The sequence below is a fragment of the Grus americana genome, chromosome Z (assembly GCF_028858705.1).
Source record: "Grus americana isolate bGruAme1 chromosome Z, bGruAme1.mat, whole genome shotgun sequence".
Taxonomy (NCBI): Eukaryota; Metazoa; Chordata; class Aves; order Gruiformes; family Gruidae; genus Grus; species Grus americana.
In genome coordinates, this window is record NC_072891.1 from 57981008 (window position 1) to 58003431 (window position 22424).

The 22424-nt window shown below is 40.5% G+C and overlaps 1 protein-coding gene across 1 annotated transcript; it reads left to right on the top strand.

Moving 5' to 3' along the window:
• Window positions 1–569: 569 nt before the first annotated feature.
• Window positions 570–16588, top strand: ISOC1 (isochorismatase domain containing 1). Its single transcript, XM_054808959.1, has 5 exons — window positions 570–975; window positions 10596–10715; window positions 10900–11103; window positions 11488–11604; window positions 15109–16588. Exons 1-5 carry the CDS (start codon window positions 676–678, stop codon window positions 15253–15255), a joined length of 888 nt encoding a protein of 295 aa, XP_054664934.1. The 5' UTR covers window positions 570–675; the 3' UTR covers window positions 15256–16588.
• Window positions 16589–22424: the final 5836 nt, after the last annotated feature.

Sequence of the window (22424 nt, forward strand, 5' to 3'; positions counted from 1 at the left end):
TTTTCAGGCTCTATCAACAGGTTCCTCCACAGCCTCCGCGAGGCGCGGCCGCGCCCGTCTCCGCCGGCCCCCGCCGCGGACTGTCACGGCGCCCGGCCTCCCGCCCTGCGTCTCCGCTCTCTGCCGCGCCCGCCCGACGGGGCGTCGCGGCTTCCGGCTCCAAGCCCGTGCCCCTTCCCCACAGCAGGCTCTGCCGCTAGCTCGGCGGCGGTGGGGTGCGTCCCAGCGAAGGACGAGTTGCCTTCCGGCCGCGCCGAGGCCACGACGGGCCGCCCCAGCGGGAGGTACCATTGCCTCCCACCGCCTGTCCCTCTCCGGGGGAACCGGGCTCTCCCCGTCAGCTCGGACAAAGGCAGAGATTTAGGTGAAGGGCTGCTCCTCCCGCCACGCGCCTGAAGGGGAAACACCTGCCCTCTGAGGACGAGCGGCGGCGGAAGAGTAAGTGCCCGCCCGGCGGCGGCGTCCCGGCAGCGCGTCCACTCCCGGAGTGCTCGCGGGGAAGGGCCGAGCCCATGGCGAGGAGGAGGAGGAGGAGGAGGAGGAGCAGGAGCAGGAGCAGCCGGGATTGGGGGCTGCCGGCGCCGCCCGCCCGGCCGACGGGAGGAGGCGGCAGGAGGAGGAGCGGCGGCGCGGGCCGCAGCGAGCTGGCTGGGCTCGGCGCGGCTGCCCCGGAAGATGGCGGCGGTGGAGGCGACCGTCGCTCCGGGCGGCGGGAGCTGCTCGCCGGGCGGTGGCGGCTCGGTGCCTGTCCTCTTCTGCTTCTCCGTCTTCGCGCGGCCCTCCAGTGTGCCCCATGGAGCCGGCTACGAGCTGCTGATCCAGAAGTTCCTCAGCCTCTACGGGGACCAGATAGACATGCACCGCAAGTTCGTGGTGCAGCTCTTCGCCGAGGAGTGGAGCCAGTACATAGACCTGCCCAAGGGCTTCCTGGTCAGCGAACGCTGCAAAGTGCGCCTAGTACCGCTGCAGATACAGGTGAGACCCGAAGGCGGGGCAGCGCTAGCCGCCACAGGTGTGTGTATGGGCGGGCAGCCCCGTCCCGCCGCCTGCTGCGGCTGCCCGGCCTCCCCCGGATCCTTCCGGGGAGAAGGGGCAGAGAGCTGCGGGGGTGGGGGCGGAGGTGGCCGCGGGAACCCGGAGCAGGCTGGAGCCGCGGGCGAAGCACCGCCAGCACGCGTTGACTTATTTCTCCGTGGAAACTTCTGTTTTACTAAGGCGGTGAGGCGGGTGCGCTCCGCACCGCATGCGTTTGGTTACCAGGTTTTGCCTTTAGCGAGCCAGAACTTAACGTGACCCCATGAATGGGAAAATAACCTGGTGGCTGAAATAATCAATACTTCTTTAAACCAGGCGGCTGGTGCTACCCGGCTTTAACTGGAGGTAAAGCTGCTAGGTGGAAACTCAAAGCGTGCCAGTAAAGAGGGCTCTGCTAGAGCTCGGTCTCATGGCTCGTAGATCCCTAGGATTTCTGAATCCCTTCTTACTCCAAAAAAGCTCTTTCCGATTTACAGGTTCATAACTCACTAATTTTGTGGCCATAAACCAGGAAAGCAGACTGCCAGATGGATATGTGCATGTGTTTCATACTAAGATATCTTTATGCACACTGGAGATTTGTGCTAGTCGTGCTGTAACAGTTATGCTTAAAGCAAAAGTGCTTTTTCCTTTCTCCAGCATCAAATAAGTCAACTACAAAAAAAAACCCCAAACACACGAAAACATCAAAACTCAGTTATTGTTTTGATTCAGAACATTCTTCTTAATTTATATTTAAGAAGTTTTAGTTTGTCAAGCAAACATTACTAATAAGTTTGAAAAAGTGATGTCATAAAAACTGAAATATTGCTTGTCTTCTCTTTATGTTTCCAGAAACAGTCTAATTCACACTGTTTGCAAACCCTGCTTAATCGTAGTGTCTTGAACCCATGAACTGTCAAGGTGGCATGTTTGCTTAAACTATACGTCAAGGATGCCTCTGGAGTCTTTTGTCCTTTCCTTAACCATATGTATGGAAAGAATGGTTAAGAAGACCAAACTAGTTTAATAACTTATTTTTTCATTTATTATTCATTTTGTCATTCATCATTCATCGTATTCAGTTTAAAACCTTTGTTGTGTGTTGGAAGCAGAATGGATGGGGGCCCAGCCAGAGAAACTGGAAAGGACAGTCTCTCCAACTTGCAAAAGGAGTTGGCATGGCTGTTAATTCCAGCAAGGATTTTAAAAACATAATTTGTGTAATATGGGCATATAACAGTGGTGCAGGTCAGAATTTTGTTTCTTTTTTGTGTGTGCAGATCACTGCTCTGCAAACACTCTCTTGCAGATGGCTTCTGCGCTGAAACTGTAAATGCAGCCTGAGCACTCATAGCAGGATGTACATCTCTGTAAAAGGTCAGTGTTGAGACATGGAAGGATATGTTATTCCCAGGGTGCAGATGCACTACACAGCTTTAACTGACTGCAGGGATTTGGGATGAACCAATATTTAATGCATTATTGCCTAACTGATTAGCTGCTTTCACTGATACTGTTGCAATTCTGTGACAATAGCAACTATTGATATGAAAATGATGGTACTTTCACATTATTTTAGTTGCCTCCTTGATGTGCTTCAGCAGCTGAGAATGAGCTGGAGACATCACAATGATGTCAGTCAGCTTGCCTTAAGCCACCAGCAGGTGCTCAGAGATCACTTGTTTGGGGAAATATTTGGTCTGATACAGTCACAGCTGCGCTTTTTAAGACCTTTAGGATTTACTGATGGGAAGATTACACTTTCCTTCTGTATGTTGATTCATGCACTGCCACTATTGTGTGCCCTTCCCCCCTTCTGATGTTTTATCTGCAGTTACACATGACGTAGATTTGTCAACTCTGCATGTGGCATAGTTAGTTGAAATACTATTTTGAACATGTCTTTCAAGAGGGACAACCTTTGCTCACTGATGTGATTAGACTTGCATATTTGGAAAGATACATTTGGTTTAAAATTAAGATTCACAGATACTAGTATTCATATCCCTAGACAATAATTTCAGTATTTTTCTGTGTGTGCTTTATAAAATATATGTATGCATTTAGTTAGGGTTGGCATTTTAACCCCTAGGGCAGTAGCACCTGTGAGTTGTGGAACAACATCCTCCCATTTTGATTCCTGTGCAGACCTGTCATGGAAGGATGCCTTTTGTTGCAGTAGCTCAAGAAATGTCAGCACAAATGGTGTTTGGGCTGTTTCAATTTCCTGTCCCTGCAGTTGAGGGGGGCAGTAATCTCATGGAGAAATCACCATATGCTGCCCTCAGAAAGCCACTCCACACAGCTCAATTCAAGGCTCGATCTGTACTGGGACATTTGCTCTCCAGTTGTATTTGTGCCTTTATACTGTGCTCATATGTGTACATTTGTTTGGTTTAGCTGTCCTGGTGCAAAATAGCCTCTTGAACTTTTAATAGCCACCCAGTGTTAAGCAAGCTGGTGAGATGCAGTAAACCCTGATGCCTGGCTGCTGCTCTTGAAAGTCCTCAACCATAGACTTGCAGTGAGGAGGGACTTTCACTTTGGCCTCTCCCAGCTGGTGAGGAGGGCATTTACTTGCAACTTGAAGGACTATTAGCAGAAAGGAGCCATCTGCTTTTCATGGATGTTACATATTTTAAGTTGTAACAGAATAGTATTCATATTCGGGATGGGGAGAATGCAGGACCACTTTAACCTCTTTTAATTCTAAATGCAGTTAAATAGTGCTACTAAAACTATTGTGTTTTGCTGTAACTGTTGTGGCTTCCTTTGGAAGAGAGAAGAAGTAAGGAAAAACACTTTGGAGACATCAGAAGACAAGACAGGTGTGCTCATTACAGCCATGTAACAGAGGAGGTCAGGCAGCGTTCGAATATATGCCCGAGAAAGGCTATTTCACAGTCGCTGTTATAACTTCAAGGTGACTTCTTTTCAGCAGTACTTGTGTTCTGCATTTACAAACTTGTAACCTTAAGATGCTAGAGGTAAAAGGGTAAAATTATTATTAAAATCATTGCATAAAGCACCTCTGCTTCAGGGTGTTTTTTTAAAAGACACGTTGGTGTCTCAGTCATATCATTTCTGCAGAAAGCTGCTTGCAGAATGATACTTAATTGTGGCTGAAAGATAAGGTAAATAAAATAGAACTATTTCTACACAGATTTTCACTCTTTTTACACATACCCAATATTGCGACATTCAGATACTTTGCAAATAGAAGTAACATTAACTCAGGAGTGTAAGTCTATTTTCTGAAGACTTACAGGAAAAGCCAAAGCATAAATTGAAGGATAGGAGTCAGATGAGGGGAGTTGTTTGCTTTTTGTTCCTAAAGGTGCAATTATAAATTCTGATACATTAGTGCTACAATTAAATACAATGTTTCTGAATAAATTTTAAAACAAGCAGCACTTGGAATCTTAAAGAAGGGGGAAAAAAAAGGACTGAAAATATGGAAAGAGAGGTTTCTTCAAATCCAGACTCCTTTTATGTGTATCTTTGCAGCAAGCATTTTGGTCATTTTGGATTTTGATGAAGAATTTTGTACTGTCTTAATTATATGAACATCATATGCTTATCTATCTAAATCCATCCTTTTAAAATGCTGAGTTGCAGCAAAGGCTGCACTTTGGCTTAGCATAAAATAAAATATATATATTCCTAAGTTGAAACATTTGTAAACTATTTTTCCCTTAAAACACATTAAACTGAATTTCTTCATTTTTTTTTCCTTTGAAAGATAAGCAGCAAAGTAAAAATGAATCTTACAGATTTCGTTTTAGAAATAGAGGAGAAGAAAATATGGCAGTCAGCTCCTTTTCATTGTTGTCTTTTTATGCTATCCTTGGAATACCAAGGCTGCGAGGCCCTCTGTTCTGTCTGCCCTTTTAGTGGGTAACCTTGGCAAGAGATTTATGAGGTGACTAGTAATGTCACATGGGACTATTTCTCTGCTTCCATTTTCTTGTTCGTTACAAATACTGGGGGAAAATTGCATTTTGTATGTGTAATGGTTTCCTGAAGTTTGAACAGGGAAGGTACAGATGAAGAGGCAGTATATGTGAATATTTTTGTAAAGCTGATTCTGTAATTACAGTACTTCATCACAGTCACATTTTGTATGATTAATAACAATCAGCAGAGATGAAATAGATGTGAAAAAACACCTGTCCTTTCTCACCTAAGCCTTTTGCAGAGTAGGATTTAAAGCTGTAACTCGTGACAGCATACCTTTAAATCCTGGTCTGGACAAGGTCCTAGAGATGACTTCTCTAACTGGGTAAAAGAGCTGCATCAGGTTACATGTCCACCTGACATACCTATTCTGGTTGTGCTGTGGGTAACTTCCAGCCGGAGGAAAGTAAGTCCTGGTGACTAACTGAGAGGAGTGAAACGAAACAAATGGAAAACGTTATATACTGCATGTGGGAACTTCAGGTGATTTGGGTTTTGGGGGTTTTTTTTTTTGCTTTTAAATTTAGGTTGTTTAATGGTATTGTGGCTGAGTAGATGTTATATTCGGAGTGGATTCAGACAGGTACTGTATGGCTGCAGTGGCTCACTGTCCTTGCACAGCCTGCTTTTCCTTGGAGTGAAAGCAAACAGGTGCTGGCATGCCGGCCCAGGTTTTGATGTTTAAGTATAGGTTTGCCCCCACCCAGCTCACTGGTAGGGTGCAATGCTGGAGCAGTGTAGGCGATCGTGGTTTTCACTGTCAGGGAATGTGTGAAGTAGAGGTGTCCCATGTCCCTGACGTGGTGTGGCTGTGGAAGAGCAGGACAGCTTTGAGAGCAAGTGAATGGTAGGATTTATGCGGCACATTGAAGAACCAGTAAACGGAAACTTTTCTTTATACGTAGCGATACTTCTGTGAATTTATTTATGGATTGCATTACCTGCTATTTATGAAACTTAATTTCAAACTGCTTTTTGTTGTACTCTGTCCTTCTCACATCTGCTAGTCCAAGTACACCAGCAAGCGTTGATTTTTTTTTTTTTTTTATCTTGCCATCTATTTCTTCCAATTTCTTTTTATTCTGCCATGTGTTGCATGGTTCAATTCAGACTGCAAGATAATCAGAAATAAATATAAAAATCAGTATAGGAATTATTTGTGTTAGATTTTGTAAAAGTTTTTATTTAGCAAATATATGGTTGAGCCAACTTTATTTTAGAGTGCTGCTGGTATTACACTGAAGGCATAAATTAAATCATATTAAACCAACTTGATAATAGAGGAAAGCAGATAGATGGCTTTTGCTCCAGCTCCCTGTAATGTTTGTCATAAACACATGGGATTATAGATACAGTGGAAGTCTGTAATGAGGATGCTCCCTGGCTGGAAAGGCAGTCGGTTTTCTTCCATGTTTCACTGTGAATTCAGAATAATATTGAATTGGACTCTATAAGATCTGGTTTGAATCCAGTTTGTAAATATTGTCATCCATGTCATTGCCAAAACTTAGGCCAAATACTGTTTTTGCAGAAGGTGCCAAGCTGGGAGGAGCTGCAAGCATTCGAGAGAGCAGAATTCAGGCTTTTTATGACAAGTTGCAGAAACAAGGTGAAATAAAATGCAATTCAAAATGGAAGCAACAAAGGTAGAAATAATTCCTACGCTAACATAGAAATAATCAACTACACAACTAAAAGTTGAGGGAGAGTTCAAGGTTGATTTTGAGGTAAAATGTACCTTAGGAGTCTAAGTATCATCATCTATGAAAAGAGCAAATAGCATACTGGAAGGTAGAAAATGAACAAGATCTGCAAGGTCTGTGAATTAACTGATCTTCTCCGAGACTCTACTAGTGCTGAGTATTATGAGCAGAGAAATACTACTGTTACAGTAGTATTGGGTCCCTCACTGTATGCTGCAATTTGAAAAGCACCCCAGAAAGGGCGATGAAAATGATCTAAGTTGTAGGAGGAAAGATTGAAAGTATTAGATATGTTTTAGAATAATGGAGGGGAAGGACTAAGAGGAGATCGGATCTCACTCTTGAGTTATGGCAATAGATGTTTGTGCATGGTTATGCACAGTGAAGGAGGATGGTAATGCTCTTGAGTTTCAAATCCACCATGGACAGAACTAGAAATAACGCTTTTAAATGGCAGCAAAGGAGCTGCGGGTGAGAAAACACTGCAAGGTAAAGATGACAGAGCTCTGGGTTGGATTGTATAGCAGCTCTTTAAATTGTGTACTGCTAATGGGTCAGACCAGGTGGGTATCTGTGAAGAATACTTGCATTTGGTTGATCCTTCCATAGAGGCAACCTATGCAGCTTCTTGAATGCCTAGTCTATCCATACTTGTTCCTTGGCTAAGGATGCCATCCACTGCATTGGCATAGGAAGTGTATACTAAGGCGGTAGACAAACTCCACGTAGATCACACTACAATCTGTGATGGTTTGCAGTAGTTCAAAACAATCTTAAAAAAAATAAAGTGGTGGAATGATTTATAGAAGAAAAAAATGGTCTTTGCTTGTCATATACATGCCAAGACAAAATGACATATTTTCTGAGTAGGTGGCACACTTATAAATATTGTCTATTCTAATTACTCTATTTTTTGCTGCTGAGCAGTAGGAAAGTTAAATGTCGTGATTAGTGTTCTGACAGTAGCAAGTGCCAGACTTAGAATGGATCGCAGTAGGTGCTCACTGTGGTGTTAAATTGTACATTAGTACTTCCCACCACCTGGCTTCTGCGTTGTTCAAGCACATAGATGAATTGTGTTTCAGGAACAAGGCAGTTATTCAATATTTAATTTTATTTTCAAGCATTTTTGATCCCAGGCCTCATTTATTACGTGGTATAGAATCACAGAAGTGTCATTTGGGAGAGATCTAGAGGCTGCCTTCCCTAACTCCTATGCAAAGCCAATTCTTGATCAGATCAGCTGTTGCTTTGCTGAATGCTGAAAACCTCCAAGGATGGAGATCCCATCACTGGTAGTAAACTCTTTCAGTGCAGCTGTACCTTTCTAGTGAATGAATGAACTCCAATACCTGTTGTGATATTTGTCTGTCTTCCTGTGGCATCAGTGGGTCCTGTGTTAGAGCATCTGCTTTATGGTTGTTACTGCATTTGCCTTCATAACTACTTGTATTAATAGTATTGCTATTTTGCCCACAAGGACCAGAGGAACTGCGGTTATGAACATTTGCTGTTTTGACAGTAGTAGTGTACTGAATCTGAGATATGTGGGAATTTAGCATTTATAATTATAATGCACAAGTAATTTTCACAACAATTTGAACAGGCCATCCCATATGGTTGAGCGTGGCCATGACTGCAGTTTTTTAGCCTTGGAAATTGAGATCAAAAGTGGTTTACTCAGAAGACATGTGGTCATGTCAATCAATGAAAGATTTGGGACTAATATTTAAGGATTTCCAATTCCCCTGCAGCAAGTTGACCTTGGCTGGCTGCCAGGTGCCCACCAAGCTGCTCCATTACTCCCTGTCCTCACCAGGACAGGGGGAGAAAATATGACAAAAAGCTCATGGATCAAGATAAGGACAAGGGATATCACTTACCAATTACTGTTACAGGCAAAGCAGACTTGGAGAAAATAATTTAATTTATTGCCAATCAGTAACAGACTACAATAATGAGAAATAAGAAGAAATGTTAAAACACTTTCCCCCCACCACTCCATTCTTCCTAGGCTCAACTTCACTTCCGATTTCTCTGCCTTCTACATGCAGGCAGCACAGGGGACAGGGAATGGGTGTTGTGGTCAGTTCATAACACTTTGACTCTGCCACTCCTTTCTCCTCACACTCTTCCCCTGCTGCAGCGTGGGGTCCCTCTCACAGCAGACAGTCCTTCACGAACTTCTCCAGCGTGGGCCCATCCCACAGGTTGCAGTTCTTCATGAACTGCTCCAGCACAAGTCCTTTCCACGGGGTGCAGTCCTTCAGGAATGGACCTCTGGCGAATCCTCAGCAGGGTTACAAGTCCTGCTGGAAGACCTGCTCCAGCATGGGCTCCTCTCCATGGGGCCACAGATTCTGCCAGCAAACCTGCTCCAGCGTGGGCTCCTCTCTCCACAGGTCCTGTCAGGAGCCTACTGCAGCATGGGCTTCCCATGGTGTCACAGCGTTCTTCAGGCATCCACTTGCTCCAGCGTGGGGTCCTCTACAGGCTGCAGGTGGATATCTGCTCCACCATCATCCTCCATGGGTTACAGGGGGACAGCTTGCCTCACCATGGTCTTCTCCACGGGCTGCAGGGGAATCTCTGCTCTGGCACCTGGAGCACCTCCTCCCACTCCTTCTTCACTGACCTTGGTGTCTGCAAAGTTGTTTGTCTCACGTGTTCTCACTTCTCTTTCCCAGCTGCTGTTGCACAGTGGGTTTTTTACCCTTTCTTAAATATTTTATCACAGAGGTGCCACCAGCATCACTGATGGACTCAGCTTTGGTTTCTAGTGGGTCCGTCTTCGAGCTGGCTGGCATTGGCTCTGTCCAACATGGGGGAGCTTCTGGCATCTTCTCACAGAAGCCACTCCTGCAGCCTCCCCCCGCTACCAAAACCTTGCCACATAAACCAAATGCATCCGTGCTCTTCCAAAATACTCTGTTTTACAGATTTTGTAATTTTCTTTTAGTTTAAAATATCACAAACTCAGTTTGCAGAAAATGAAGTGTATACAAACAATGGCTACTTCCCAGAAGCAGTTTATTCAATTTGATTTATCAGTCTGCTGAAAAGCTCCTGAATGGATGCAATTTCTCTTGAGTTGCCTTACAAGTAAATGGTATTATGTAGCTGCTTTCTCTCCCTGTAGCCTCCAGCTGAAGCCTTATGCTTTGCTTCTGTAGGCAGTGCAAGTAATTTCATACAAATACAAAGCACTCTTTCAAAGTGTGAGAAAATGCAGTCTTTATTTTTTCCCTTACCTCCTCCCCCTTCTACCCCACTCAGTAGCGTGTACGAGGGAAACTCTGGGAGATTATTTTTATCATTAAAATGTATTCAGTTCAGTTTCTGGTCATAATACTGACAAGCTTCTCTATTTTCATTCTAGCCTTTGGACTTTCATCAGACTTGTACTGAAAGATGTCATAGACAAAATAAACTGACTACACAATGAAACTATTTAAAATATGTGTACATACTGTATTGAAAGCAAGAGGAAGACCTTTTTTTAACTTTAATTTATCCTGATTTTATGTCAGTTCAAAGAGTTGTGGATTTAAGAATGAATTTGAGGAATGTAATTTGCTGTTGGTACTCTATTTTTTTTTTACAGTACTTTAGGCAGTTTGTTCTTCCAACTCCTTTCAGGGTTCAGAAGTTTCCATGTACATTTACATTGACTTGTGTCTCCCACCTAATAAAATCTTCATTACCTATTGATGACTGTATTATACTGGTCAGTATCAGCCATTCATTTGAATTTAGAAACATATCAAAATCAGGCTTGGAAAACCTTTCTCCTGCTTTAACTTAAAGTAACATAAATCTGTTACCAGGCAGAGGCGTTGCAGACTCTTACTCATTGTGCTGCTTTTCTGAAAGGGTCTTCACTGCCACAGAAAACATTATCTTTATTTTGTTTTTCAGATGACTACTTTGGGCAACCTGACACCCTCAAGCACTGTGTTTTTCTGTTGTGATATGCAAGAGCGATTCCGGCCTGCCATCAAGTACTTCGGTGATATCATCAGCGTGGGCCAACGACTAGTATGTTTTGTGTTTGTGTGTTTGTTTTTTTTCTTGTAGTGAGTTTTGATCAAAATAATAAAATTATTATTTTATACATGGCCAATTTATTGTTATTACCTGAAACTGACTAATGAATGTCTTTGCTATTACCGTTCTTTAATAATTTCTTTTCTTGTACGCTTTCTTCCCTGCCCCCTTGCAGCTCCAAGGTGCACGGCTCTTAGGAATTCCAGTTATTGTAACTGAACAGTATCCCAAAGGTCTTGGCAGCACTGTGCAAGAAATCGATTTAACAGGAGCTAAACTTGTGCTTCCCAAAACAAAATTTTCAATGGTGTTGCCAGAAGTCGAAGCAGCATTAGCAGAGATACCTGGAGTCCGCAGCGTTGTCCTGTTTGGAGTAGAAGTATGTGCCTTGCCATTCTTGTACTGTTTTATTGTAATGTCTGTTGGCCCACAATAGTATTAAGTATTGCTTTCTGTAATAAAAAAAAAAAAGTTTATATTGCTAGAGCTCAGTTATCCTCTACAGATTAAATTATTCTTGTGTTACTTGTCTTTGATATTATCTCATAATAAAATTTGAAATGAGGTATTTGTAAAGTACAGACACTTGTCTCAAGTTTGGTTGGCATTTAAAACCCACATTGAATTCCCTACTAATGTCAGGGGTAGAAAGATACATGTTTGAACCCTATTTAATTTTGTACTCTAATTTGGCATTGTGCTACTCATGTTTTATAATAACGGCTTGTTGGTGGGTTTTTAGCCTTTGATTTCTCCTTTGTAGACTCATGTGTGCATCCAGCAAACAGCATTGGAATTAATTGGCAGAGGTCTAGAAGTTCATATCGTTGCTGATGCCACGTCATCAAGAAGTATGATGGACAGAATGTTTGCTCTTGAGGTAAGTCTCTTAGTCAAGGTTTTCTCCACCTTGGGTCTGTATGTTCATTTCCCCGCTTATTGTAAGCTAACAAGGAATTTCTAAGGACAGTAAGCAGTGGACAAATGTAGACCTGAGAAGAGGTCAGTGCTCTGATTCTCAGAGTAGCTTCCAGGATGGAGAATGATTACTCCCTTCTTTTTCCTCCCTAAATTATAATTTATTATGTGGAACATATTTCAGACACTTTGATTTTAAAAGTGATAGTTTTGTGCAATCTAGGTTACTCTGTACAATCATTAGCATTTTAGGATATTTTCTTGTGGAGTGTTAACTGTACAGCAGAGTAAAAGTGCTAGAGAGCTTTTGGTTTTGTTGTTCCAAACAGTATTTGTTCTGCTATTGAAATTCCTTGAAATGCAATGGAATATAGTAAGTGATCCTGTTCAAACATCCTTCTTGTATGTCTGTCCCTCCCTCTGCTCTTCCTGATCAGTGCAAATTAAAGCTTAATCTCAAGACACTGTGATTATAGTAAAGTCTTTTCTTTTTTTCTCTTCCCACTCTTCTAGGAGCTTAGTCTAACTAAATGTTGATAAAGTGGAGATAAATGTAACAGGAAGATTTGAAAGGATGTACAACTTTGTAGTAGCAAATTCATACAAACAATTTTTTGATAATGTACTGTAACTTGCCTACAGAAATCACTGTTGGAAATCAAAAACTGATACATACATTAAGTATTGCAATTTTTGCCTAAGGGCCTAGGAATTATTTGGAAATTGAAACTAACTGCAGTATTTTATACTTTTTTCATAGATTTGGAGAAGACTTTTAATTTCTTCTGTTTCTCATGAATAAGAGAATTAAAGGCTAAAGGGCAATCACCAGCATATAGCATTTGATGAAACCCATGAGTTTGATTAAGTGAAAGCTTAATGTCATCTGTCACGTAAAGCATAGTGATGCACACAGAATGCAGGAATGACTGAAATCGTGGACTTCCCAAGTCAATATGGTACAGCAGCAGTAGGCAAAACAAATATAGGAAAACTGAAATCTGTTTACCTTATTGTGTATCATTTTCTATATTTGATGATCACTTACACTGTGTCTGCAAGTATAGAAGTTGGTTCGGTGTAACAGAGGTTAAAGCAGTGACTAGCTAGCTTTCCTTTTCCTACTAGTCAAAAAGGTATTGACCATCTTAAAAGCATGGTTGGTTGCAAAAGCTGTAATCCAGGCAAATTGGTCAGTTTTAGGTAACTTTTTAGTATGTATTTGCAATGTTTTCTCACCAAGCACAAACAAAATGTTTTTCTGTCATTCCTTAAGTAGTAATCATTTATATATGATTCAGCGAACATTTGCTGGTTTACTGTGATGAGCCAGCCAGTTGTATGGCAGTAATTCCTCCTCTGTGTCTGCACATGCCAACATTGTCTCCTTCTTGTGCTGTAGACCCTCTCTTAGAAATGCTACTGAGGGCAAGAGGTGGGCATGCTTGGGAGCAGGAGACCAGGAGAAAGGGACACATGTACTGGGCATGTCAGTAATCCTAACTGAACGTACGTTTCTGAGGGAAGTTGGTAGAATACCAAAGCATTGGGTAATCCTGCTTTAGTCTGACCATACAGCTGACAGTTCATAGTCACGCCTTTTTAATTAGTGAGTCTGACATTGCCTTTTGTGCAAACTTGCTCCACACCTGGTTGTGGCTGATATTAATCTCTGCCCTGTCTGACGAAGATGCCTCATGTCACTGCTTGGTCTCAGATTGTTGGTTTAGTCTGTTCCTGCTGGATTTCTTTTCTCTTCTATTTGTTTCTGTGACATGGATACAACACACGCTTGCTGCTTTCCTTCGTCTGAAAGGCTATGTTCTAAGCAAACTTCCTTGCCTTGAAAATCATCCAGTACGCTTAGCATGTGCATTTCTTCATTCCTACAAATCTCAAACCTATATAAATTATACTTAGTCCTATAAGTAGAGTATAAACCAATGTCAGCCTCTTTGACATGTTACAGTATGTTTTGTTTCTGAAGAGAAGACATTCTCTTTTTTCAATCAACATTTATCAGAGGGCAAGGTTCTTTAACCAGTCTGGTTTTTCTGTCATCCATACTAGTTAAAAAACTTTGTATTCTTGGTGAAGTACATCTTGAAAACATTACCATACTATTTCGTTTTGGGTTTCCTATTTTTCTCTTTTGTATGTGTATATGGTTTAAACAAACCACATGTATGTGTCATTGTACAGAGCAGGAGAGCTGGAGAAGCTATCTGCTTTGTTTCAACTTCAGAATATCCAAGGCTTGCTGCCATTACTGCAAGCAAGAAGCATTAAATGGAGTAAATCTAGCCCAGTTAGTGTATCGTTATATAGACTGTAGTTACATATACTTTACTAATCCCGTGAAATTAATAACTTTCTCCCATCATTTGCTTTGTAATTGAACAACTAAACAGTAGTCATCTATGTCTGCCCTGGAAAGTTTGGAGCTTCTCTTTCCTTTAGCAATTACAATTGAAACCTGTCTGAAGGCATATGTATCTGTATTTTCTGCCTCTTGCCCTCCCTTGGCTCATTTAGGACCCCATTAGATTTGATGGGGCATGCAGCTGATTAGAGGATGATGGAGGGAATTCTGGATCCATGAAGGGTTTTACTGTGAAAGCATCTGTGTGATTGCCGGGAAGCTGATGGGGAGCAGGAGGTGGTCAGCATTTACTTAAAGATAACTTTGCTATGTAGGCAACTACCACAGTCTTAAAAGTCCAGAAACTTTGCAATAAGTCGTGTGGCTTGGGCTACATGAGGCATTGCTCTGTTTAGTTGCACACTTCCAAGATCTAGCAGATGTCTTTCAGTTTTGCTTTCTATGCAGCGATGCTTTTTATTTTGTAGCCTGTGAGAACTAACTCGGGAGTTACTGAGGCTGTAATGACGTGTTAGTTAAAAGGAGTGGCTGTTGTGCCAATATGATTTATAAGGTCTGTAGAAGAGCTTTTTGTTCTGTCTCCTGAGATTATTAGTACTAGCGTGCTGTGTAGTCCAAAGACCCAAGTACTAGTGCATAACAAGTCCTGAAAGAGAAATTGTTACAATTAAGTTTCTTCCTTAACACGTTTATCTTGGACCTCACTATTTTCATTTTCCCCAGGCCTTTTGAATCTGCATGGGAGTGAAGAAAGCTATCATTGAGACCATGCAAGGGGAAAGGGTTGTTAATATAAGAGGGAGTGGGTCTTCTGCATATTAAATCTGACATGGGGAAAGAATCCAGACTAAGTAGGAAGCCTTATATATAATCCAGGGCACCCTTTTTCCTCAGTGAAGTCTAAAACCAGTCACTTACCATCCTAGCTTTGTAAATGACACCACTAAGATATCCTGGAATGGAATTTGCAATACTTTGTTAATAGGAGATGTTTTAAAAAATAGCACCCATCTTTTTTACAAAATGTGTACTCATTCACATTTTCAAGTATCTCATGTTATTATCTGCTCTTTTCTCTTTCAGCGTCTTGCTCGTACTGGAATTATAGTCACTACTAGCGAAGCTATATTGCTGCAGTTGGTAGCTGATAAAGAACATCCAAAATTCAAAGAAATCCAAAATCTCATTAAGGCGAGTGCCCCTGAGTCAGGGCTCCTTTCCAAAGTTTAAAGAGGATGTGGAGGAAGCAGATCTCATTGTCATCTTTAAGGAGGAAGGAAAGCTGTAAGCGCACATGTACACCTTCTGTCACTCAAAGTTTGGTAGAAGTATAAAATTAAAAATTGACGTACTCGTGCTTGCCTTAGCAAAGTTGTCTCGTTATACATCTGGGTGCCAGTATGTTCTCTTTAGTTACAGCTGTCCAAAGGCTTTGGGTAGCATAGGACCTTTTTGTTGTCAAATTTCCTTATTTATTTAAAAAACAAAAATTAACAGAGATGCCTGCTAGTCTATACTACACAGTGATTGTAACAGCTCCAAAAAGTGCATACTTGTATGACATCTCTTGATTGTGCACTTTGTAGAAGTGTTCTGTGATACTCTGTTTTACTTTTGTATTAATAGAAGATAATTATGTATTGGATAAATGTGATGTGATACGCTTTAAAATACTTCATTTACATAGAACATTAATAGGGCATAAGTTAAAACTGAGTAAGATATATGGACTACACGTGTGCTTTTGTTCTCTAGGATAAAATTTAAGCACTTAGCTTCATAGGCAAGACACATAGATCAAGCAGCAGCTGATGTTTGATTGCTCTAGGTAGCTGAAGCCTGCATCATGACTTTCAGCTATTCTGAAAATGACTGCCCAACTGTGTACTTCACTTAAGCATACACAAACAGAAAACTGTCATTTAATGCGTTCTTTATAAACAACTGGTGTAAAGTACTTCAGAACCAGCAGATTACCAAAACTTTAAATAAATTGGCAATGCTAAGGATGTTAACAGAAGTTTCTCAGCTTCAAGTACTGAATCTACTACTACATTTAGATTTATTTGGAATTTTTTTACCACATTTTAGTTAGATTGAATAATTCCATCTGATTTACTCATTTGGCCAAGCAAGCTCTGAAGGAAACCTCAGCTTCTCTAGGTTTTTGTGCTTTTTTGTGGGCTGCAGTTGGGTGGAGTTTGAATGGAAGGTGGCCTAAAAACATTCTTCAGAAAAATAGCATCTTTAACTTAATGATTTTTTTTTTCTATCCAGAACCAATCTTTTAACAAATGATTGTTCATAAAGGCACTTCATGTTCCAGTGGTTTAAACAATGTTGTATAAAGTTTGCAGTGTGACCGAGACATTTATTTTTTTTTAAAAGAGTACTAGAAGATGTCATACCGAACAGTGATCTGTTTGGTAGAAAACCAATTAGAGTACATACATTGTTTTAAATTGCTTATTTTCCCCACCAGATGGCTCTACAAGAATTGTTTCAGAGAGTTATAACCTTTATATGTTGAAAACAAATAAAATGTTAACATTTGCTGTCTCTTTTACACTTGTGATATTTATTGAAGAGCAAATCCTGAAAGCTGTGTTTGCCATGGACCTTATTCTGTTTTGTGCGGCTGTGGAATTTCTATAGATATCATGGGAATTTTGTGTAAAGATCAAGGGTGGGCAATGGCTAATAATTCTTATCTTCTGTGTCTAGTTACAATGTTATTTAGTGCTCCAGAATATGAGGAATGAATGTTATACTTCAAGTTGGAGGCAGGGAGTCGAGTTGAGTTGAAGAACCATTGTCCTGTATCACTGACCTACTTTTTACCTTCTTTTCTGGTATATTAATCACTTTGCCTGGCAGTATAAAGTCCACTTACATAAATCAGCAGCTGTGCCCAAAAATACTATACATTTCTTATGAAATAATGGTTTTATTGCTTTCTTACCTTTATGTGTTGATGGTACCTAGAGTTAGTAATTGAAGGAAAAATGATAACGGGTTTTTTACACTTGGGTTTGGGGTTGTTTTTTTTTTGGTACAATATCAGTTTCCTCAATAACAAATACATGGGTTTTTACAAGATAGTTGTATTTATTACGAAAAATTTACCATTTTTGTACAAACATATGTTGGAGGGCAGATGTCACGAGTTCCTTTGTACACACTCCTTTCCTAAGGTTTTTACCCCAAGGGGAATCATTTGGCACTAGAGAAGAATCTATAAGATACATTGATACTCTCTGTGATGATTTGACTTTTTTTTTGGGGGGGGGAGGTTGCATAGCCTTCAGTGGCAAACAAGTTTTTTGTCAAGGTCCGTAATTTGTGGGGGTTTTTTTCCATAAGCTTAAAAAATAAAATGTAGAAATACCCAGTGTTATGCTATAAAACCGAGCTCTTAGATGTGAATTCAGGGGCAGAATGACTGAAGTCTTTCTCCTTCATTAGATGGGTGCATTAATCAGCATCATATGGGTCATTCAGATGAGATTCTAAGAGTATTTATTTTAAAAAGAATAGGAAAAGCGTGGCCATATTTCTCTTAAGTAAAATGAGTTTATTCCCAGGAGAGAATTTCGCTTGCTTCTTCATGCTCTAACTCATGTCTATTTTCTGTTCTCTGACAAGCGGGTGTTCCCATGTAGTAGAACAGCAGAACTGAACCGTGTGAGAAGAGGTCTGCAGGCTGTTGCATTATCTAGTTTAAGTACTGTTTTGCCCTGCAAGGATATGAAACAAATTAATGAAATAACATGGAGGAGAAGTGTTTAGAGGTGTACTCAGGTGACTGTGAAGAAGCCTAATTCATCACGAAGTGCCAAGCTGCCCTTTATTTGAAGGCTTCACCACAGCTATGGCTAAGAAACACGATTGGCACCTGCTGTAGGTGACTTCAGCATAATTTATCTTTCCTTGGGGAAACAGACAGACAGTCCTTGATTGAGAAGGCAGGTTTATTTTCCTTGGTAGGTCTTCTGACTCTGTGCAAAGTGGCTGATGTGGTGTTAGCCTCACTGGAGTAGCTGGTGTATAAATTCTACACTAAATATAATAATAGGCATGTGCATCATTAGTTTTTCTCTGCTAAACCTTACAAAGATGAATGGGTTTTTTCTTATTGAGACAGTAGGTTTTGAGTTTAAAATACGATCCTCTCTATTCAGAAAACCATGGTCTTTTTATTATTTTTCCACCTGTATGGTAATTTTGTATGAACTAAACCAAGTAAGGCCTCCAGTACCCTTGGCAATGAAAAAAAATCAGCTGTTACTAGACAATGTTTTCTATTATGGTCGTCACAAATGGCTGGAGAAATGATGCTATGGGAGCTCCACCATCATTTCTGCACTGGCCTGACAGTAGTTCTCAGGCCAATGTGCACTGAAATAAATCATGTTGCTTCTTGAGTATGTTTTCTATTAGACATCAGAGTTGTGCCTTCTCCCTCCCAACCTGTCCCTCCACACACACCCCACCCCTCTCTCCCGTATTTATTACATCACCTAAACAATGACATTAATCTTTCAAGAGGGAAGAATTAAGATCAATCTTCTATTTTTGATGTGAGCACTCTTGTTTTTTCTTTTTTAGAATTTTTTTCAAAATTTTTTTTGAACTGAAACTCTTCTACTGCTACAGATTTGTTCTCTTATGTAAGAGATGACTGTTCAATATTTTGTTGCTGTAAAAACTTTGTTTCAATTAAACATGAAGTAATAGCTGGAGCTGTGGAGCCCTGAAGAAAGGCAAATAATATTGAGGAGGATAAAGGCTTTTACTTTGATAGTCAATGATGCTGACTAGTACTTTTATGTAGCTCACTTGGTATTTTTCAGAGTATTTTCTACCATATTAAGTGCTATGGCAGTGACAGAAGGTGTCAGTGATTTGTAGAATCTGGTTTTTTTTTTTTTTCCCCCTCTGGATAAATTAGAGATAAACTATACTAGATGGGTATTACAGATGTCCTTCAGATAGGTTTAGAACATCTGCTCTGCAAATGGGCTATGGCAGGAAATCCTTGGAAAAAAAAAGTTCTGTTTTGATTGTCCAGTGCTAGTTTCTTCTTAATAATCTCTGAAACAGAATTCTTTCATGAAGCTGTTGTTAGACTTTTCCGTAATCTCGGGAAGTGCTTCTGGTACAGCAGAGGTTATGATTGATACTAGGCTGCTGCTTCTTTTAGGATGGAACTATAGAGAGATATATATATATATATATATATATATATATGTAAAGATAAGGTAGAGTGTGGTGTCTGGTCTTTTATTACTTATTTGAATTGCCTTAGTTTTTCATATGAGATAAAGGAGTATTTGCAAAGGACTGCTGTGAATAGAAGGAGTTTATTAAGTATTAGCATGCTTAGGTCAGCTTAATAGACTAACTAAAACTTCCAGGGTTGGCAGCTCTCCTGCCACTGACAGCATTAAGCTTTGCTTTAATGAAACGCTTTTATCTGCTCAAGAGACAAGACTGAGCAAACAAATGAAGAGAGCAGTTAATAGAGAATAGATGGTGAAGTGCAAAAGCAAAATGAGAAAAAAACCTTGTTTTCTAATTATTACTGATTTTTATTCCATAGGGATGTTAAGAAACTGGAACATTTATTAACATAGAATTACATACCTTAAGTTTGCAAAAACTGAGTAGGTCACAGCAGTCCTTGCCTCTGTCTTGCTGTGCACTTTATTCCTTTCCTGGACTGTTTTTACCTTGTTTTCATTACCTTATAACTGTCCAAAAAGCAGACTCTGCTAAGCTTTTTGGCTCTGAGTATCGCAAAAATTGCCAACTGGAAAGGTAAACATTCTGCTATCAAAATAAAAAAGAAGGGGAAGGTGTTAGAGCAAAGACATACATAGATCACCACATACTCAGCACTGATGTCCCCGAGGCAGGGTATGAACTGTTACCTGCACTGTGGTTTCGAGAGCAGGAATATGTACAACTGTGACTTGGACAAACTAAAAGCTCTCCAAAAACAAAGGTAGCTCATCATAACTGGAATAATTTTGCCCATACAGGACATGGATTTTTACAGCTAAAAGATCTTTGTACACCTGAAATGCAGTGAGTTAGACTAAATTGGTGCCAGTTCTCTCACACCACAGGGAAGGGGTTGGATTGTTAGATTGATCCAAAATCCATTAAAGGCAGCCTTTTGCTGTGCTGCCACAGGGAAACAGACGTTTGCAATTAATCCAAATGAGAATATTTAAACTATTTTTTCAGAAAGATTTGCCTATTCAGGTTAACAAAACTCTTGGTAAAACCTTAGTTCAGCTGAACTCTTGAAGCGGGATTTTAGAGTCTTGTTGAGGCGTCTGGAACAGCAGGTGTTTGGCTACCACATTGTTTCCATGGTTCATAGGATCTTATTAAAATTAAGTGTAATGCTGCTATTGTTTCGAAGTTCCAATATGTATCTGTTTGTGTCCCAGTAAAACACATTAGACATTCTAGCCTTCAGATTTTGATCCGGAATTTAAAGACTTCATTTGGTATCATAGTAATTTCAATAGGATTTGAATTGCAGAGAAGACTGCATCCAGATTTTCTCCCAAGTCATAAAGTAGGAAACATTGCTGATGGGAAGAACCATTGAATAAGCTGTCTTAATTGTTTACTAGAGTGTCGAATGAACTCATGGCATCAGTGTTTCCACTTTATGCCTCTGGCTTATCTTAAAGACAAATTTAGATTCCTTACAGACATTATCTTTTTGTGTGTATGCATGTACGGTGTCATTGTTTAGTTTTAGTATATTTGTACTGAGACACTGAAAATCTTGGAGCATTTGTCATGTTGAGTAATTCTGTTGGGTCTTCCTAGTCAAAATCCTTTTTTCCAAGGAATCAGAGGATTACCATGTCATCAGCTAGCAATTTCAAGGCTATTTCAAGACCCTTACAGGAGAAAGACAATCTAAAACTGGGTGAACAATGCCATACAGGAAAGTGTTGTCACTGAGTCATGGTAAATACAGATTTATGCTATTGGTGCCTACTGACCCAATACTCAAGGTGCCATCAGTTGCAAATCCCATGCCCTAAATACCATGAAGTACCTGCACAGTTCTACTAATGTGTAGTAGACAAGTTTGGGCTGGTAAGTATGATTAAAAGGAGCAGTTTCACTAAAATTACTAAAATCACCAGAAACAACACACCACAGGAGATGTATTACGACGGTGCTGCTAATTCCTCCCTGCTCTGGTTTCTCTGGAAAGTCCTGACACACTCATTAACTGTGCATAATGATAAGGTGGGTTCCGAGTAGCCTGCCGCAAATAGGGATTACATGGAATAAATTTTAAGTTTTCATACAATTAAAAGAAAATCATTGTCCTGCCACGTCAAGGAGCTGACAGGTATTGTCTGCTATTACCGAAAGAAGTGGGAAATACTTCTGATACAAGCCAAGAATGAGAAGCGTATTTCTAAAGTTAAGGATTTTCCTTCCCTCACCCCCACCTTTAAACTTCCTTCCTCTCCCAAATTAAGAAGTAGAAGAGTTTTGCTTAAAGCACATCAAGAGAGGAAGGAGAATCTTTTTTAATCTGTATCATGGTCAGATTCAGGCCGTGAATCCATTACACTGTTGTTACCATTGAATAGTACGTATCTTAAACCTGCTCCAGTACAGTGAAGCTACTCGATGGTATCCATGGATGGCTATGACAGCAGGTGACAAGAAGTGCCAAGAACATCCAAAGGCTCAGAGCAGGCTTTCCCAGTTCCAGGAGATAGACCTTTCAATGCATAGTGTCGGTCACTCTAGGGAAACATTGCAAGAAGACTGAGAGAGCAAAACAGCAGATTTCCTCCTAGAGAGCAGTAGTAGTTGAATGCTTAGATGCATATCTCTCCACTGGGGCAACATTAAGGGGAAGAGAGGCTAAAGTCTGCTGAGGAACCACTCTTCCCTCCTTAGAGGTAAACATCTTTCACAATTATGTGGAGGTCAAGCAAAAGGCTGAAACTGAAGAGCTAAAGAAGAGCAGTTTTATTGGTTCAGACAGTTATTTTATTTTAATGAGTACCCAAGAGGATACTTGAGCACTCTGCGGGAGGGGTTGAGATCAGCAGTGCATAACAATTCAAAGTTCCACATTAGAGAAACATTGAAGACTTACCAAGCTCCAGTCTGTAAAATGAGATAGGGTTAGACAATTTTCCTGAAAATCCATGATTTGCAAGGGTCATTGTATTCTATTAAATGCTTGTCCTTAATCATATATCCGTGAAACACGATTTCTCCTATAAATAGTGTCATTTTTTCCAGAATGGCTTATTTTAGTATATTTTTGATTTCTGAATATATAGATATGTGATGTTCCTATTATCATTAGTTTAAAACAATTGGGTAACATATAGCAG

What these genes read in the sequence shown, in the direction of transcription:
- ISOC1 (XM_054808959.1), top strand. Translation starts at nt 676, where the DNA reads ATGGCGGCGGTGGAGGCGACCGTCGCTCCGGGCGGCGGGAGCTGCTCG. An exon ending in TCAGCGTGGGCCAACGACTA is followed by an intron (nt 10,716 to 10,899) that starts GTATGTTTTGTG and finishes GCCCCCTTGCAG; the next exon opens with CTCCAAGGTGCACGGCTCTT. An exon ending in ACAGAATGTTTGCTCTTGAG is followed by an intron (nt 11,605 to 15,108) that starts GTAAGTCTCTTA and finishes TTTCTCTTTCAG; the next exon opens with CGTCTTGCTCGTACTGGAAT.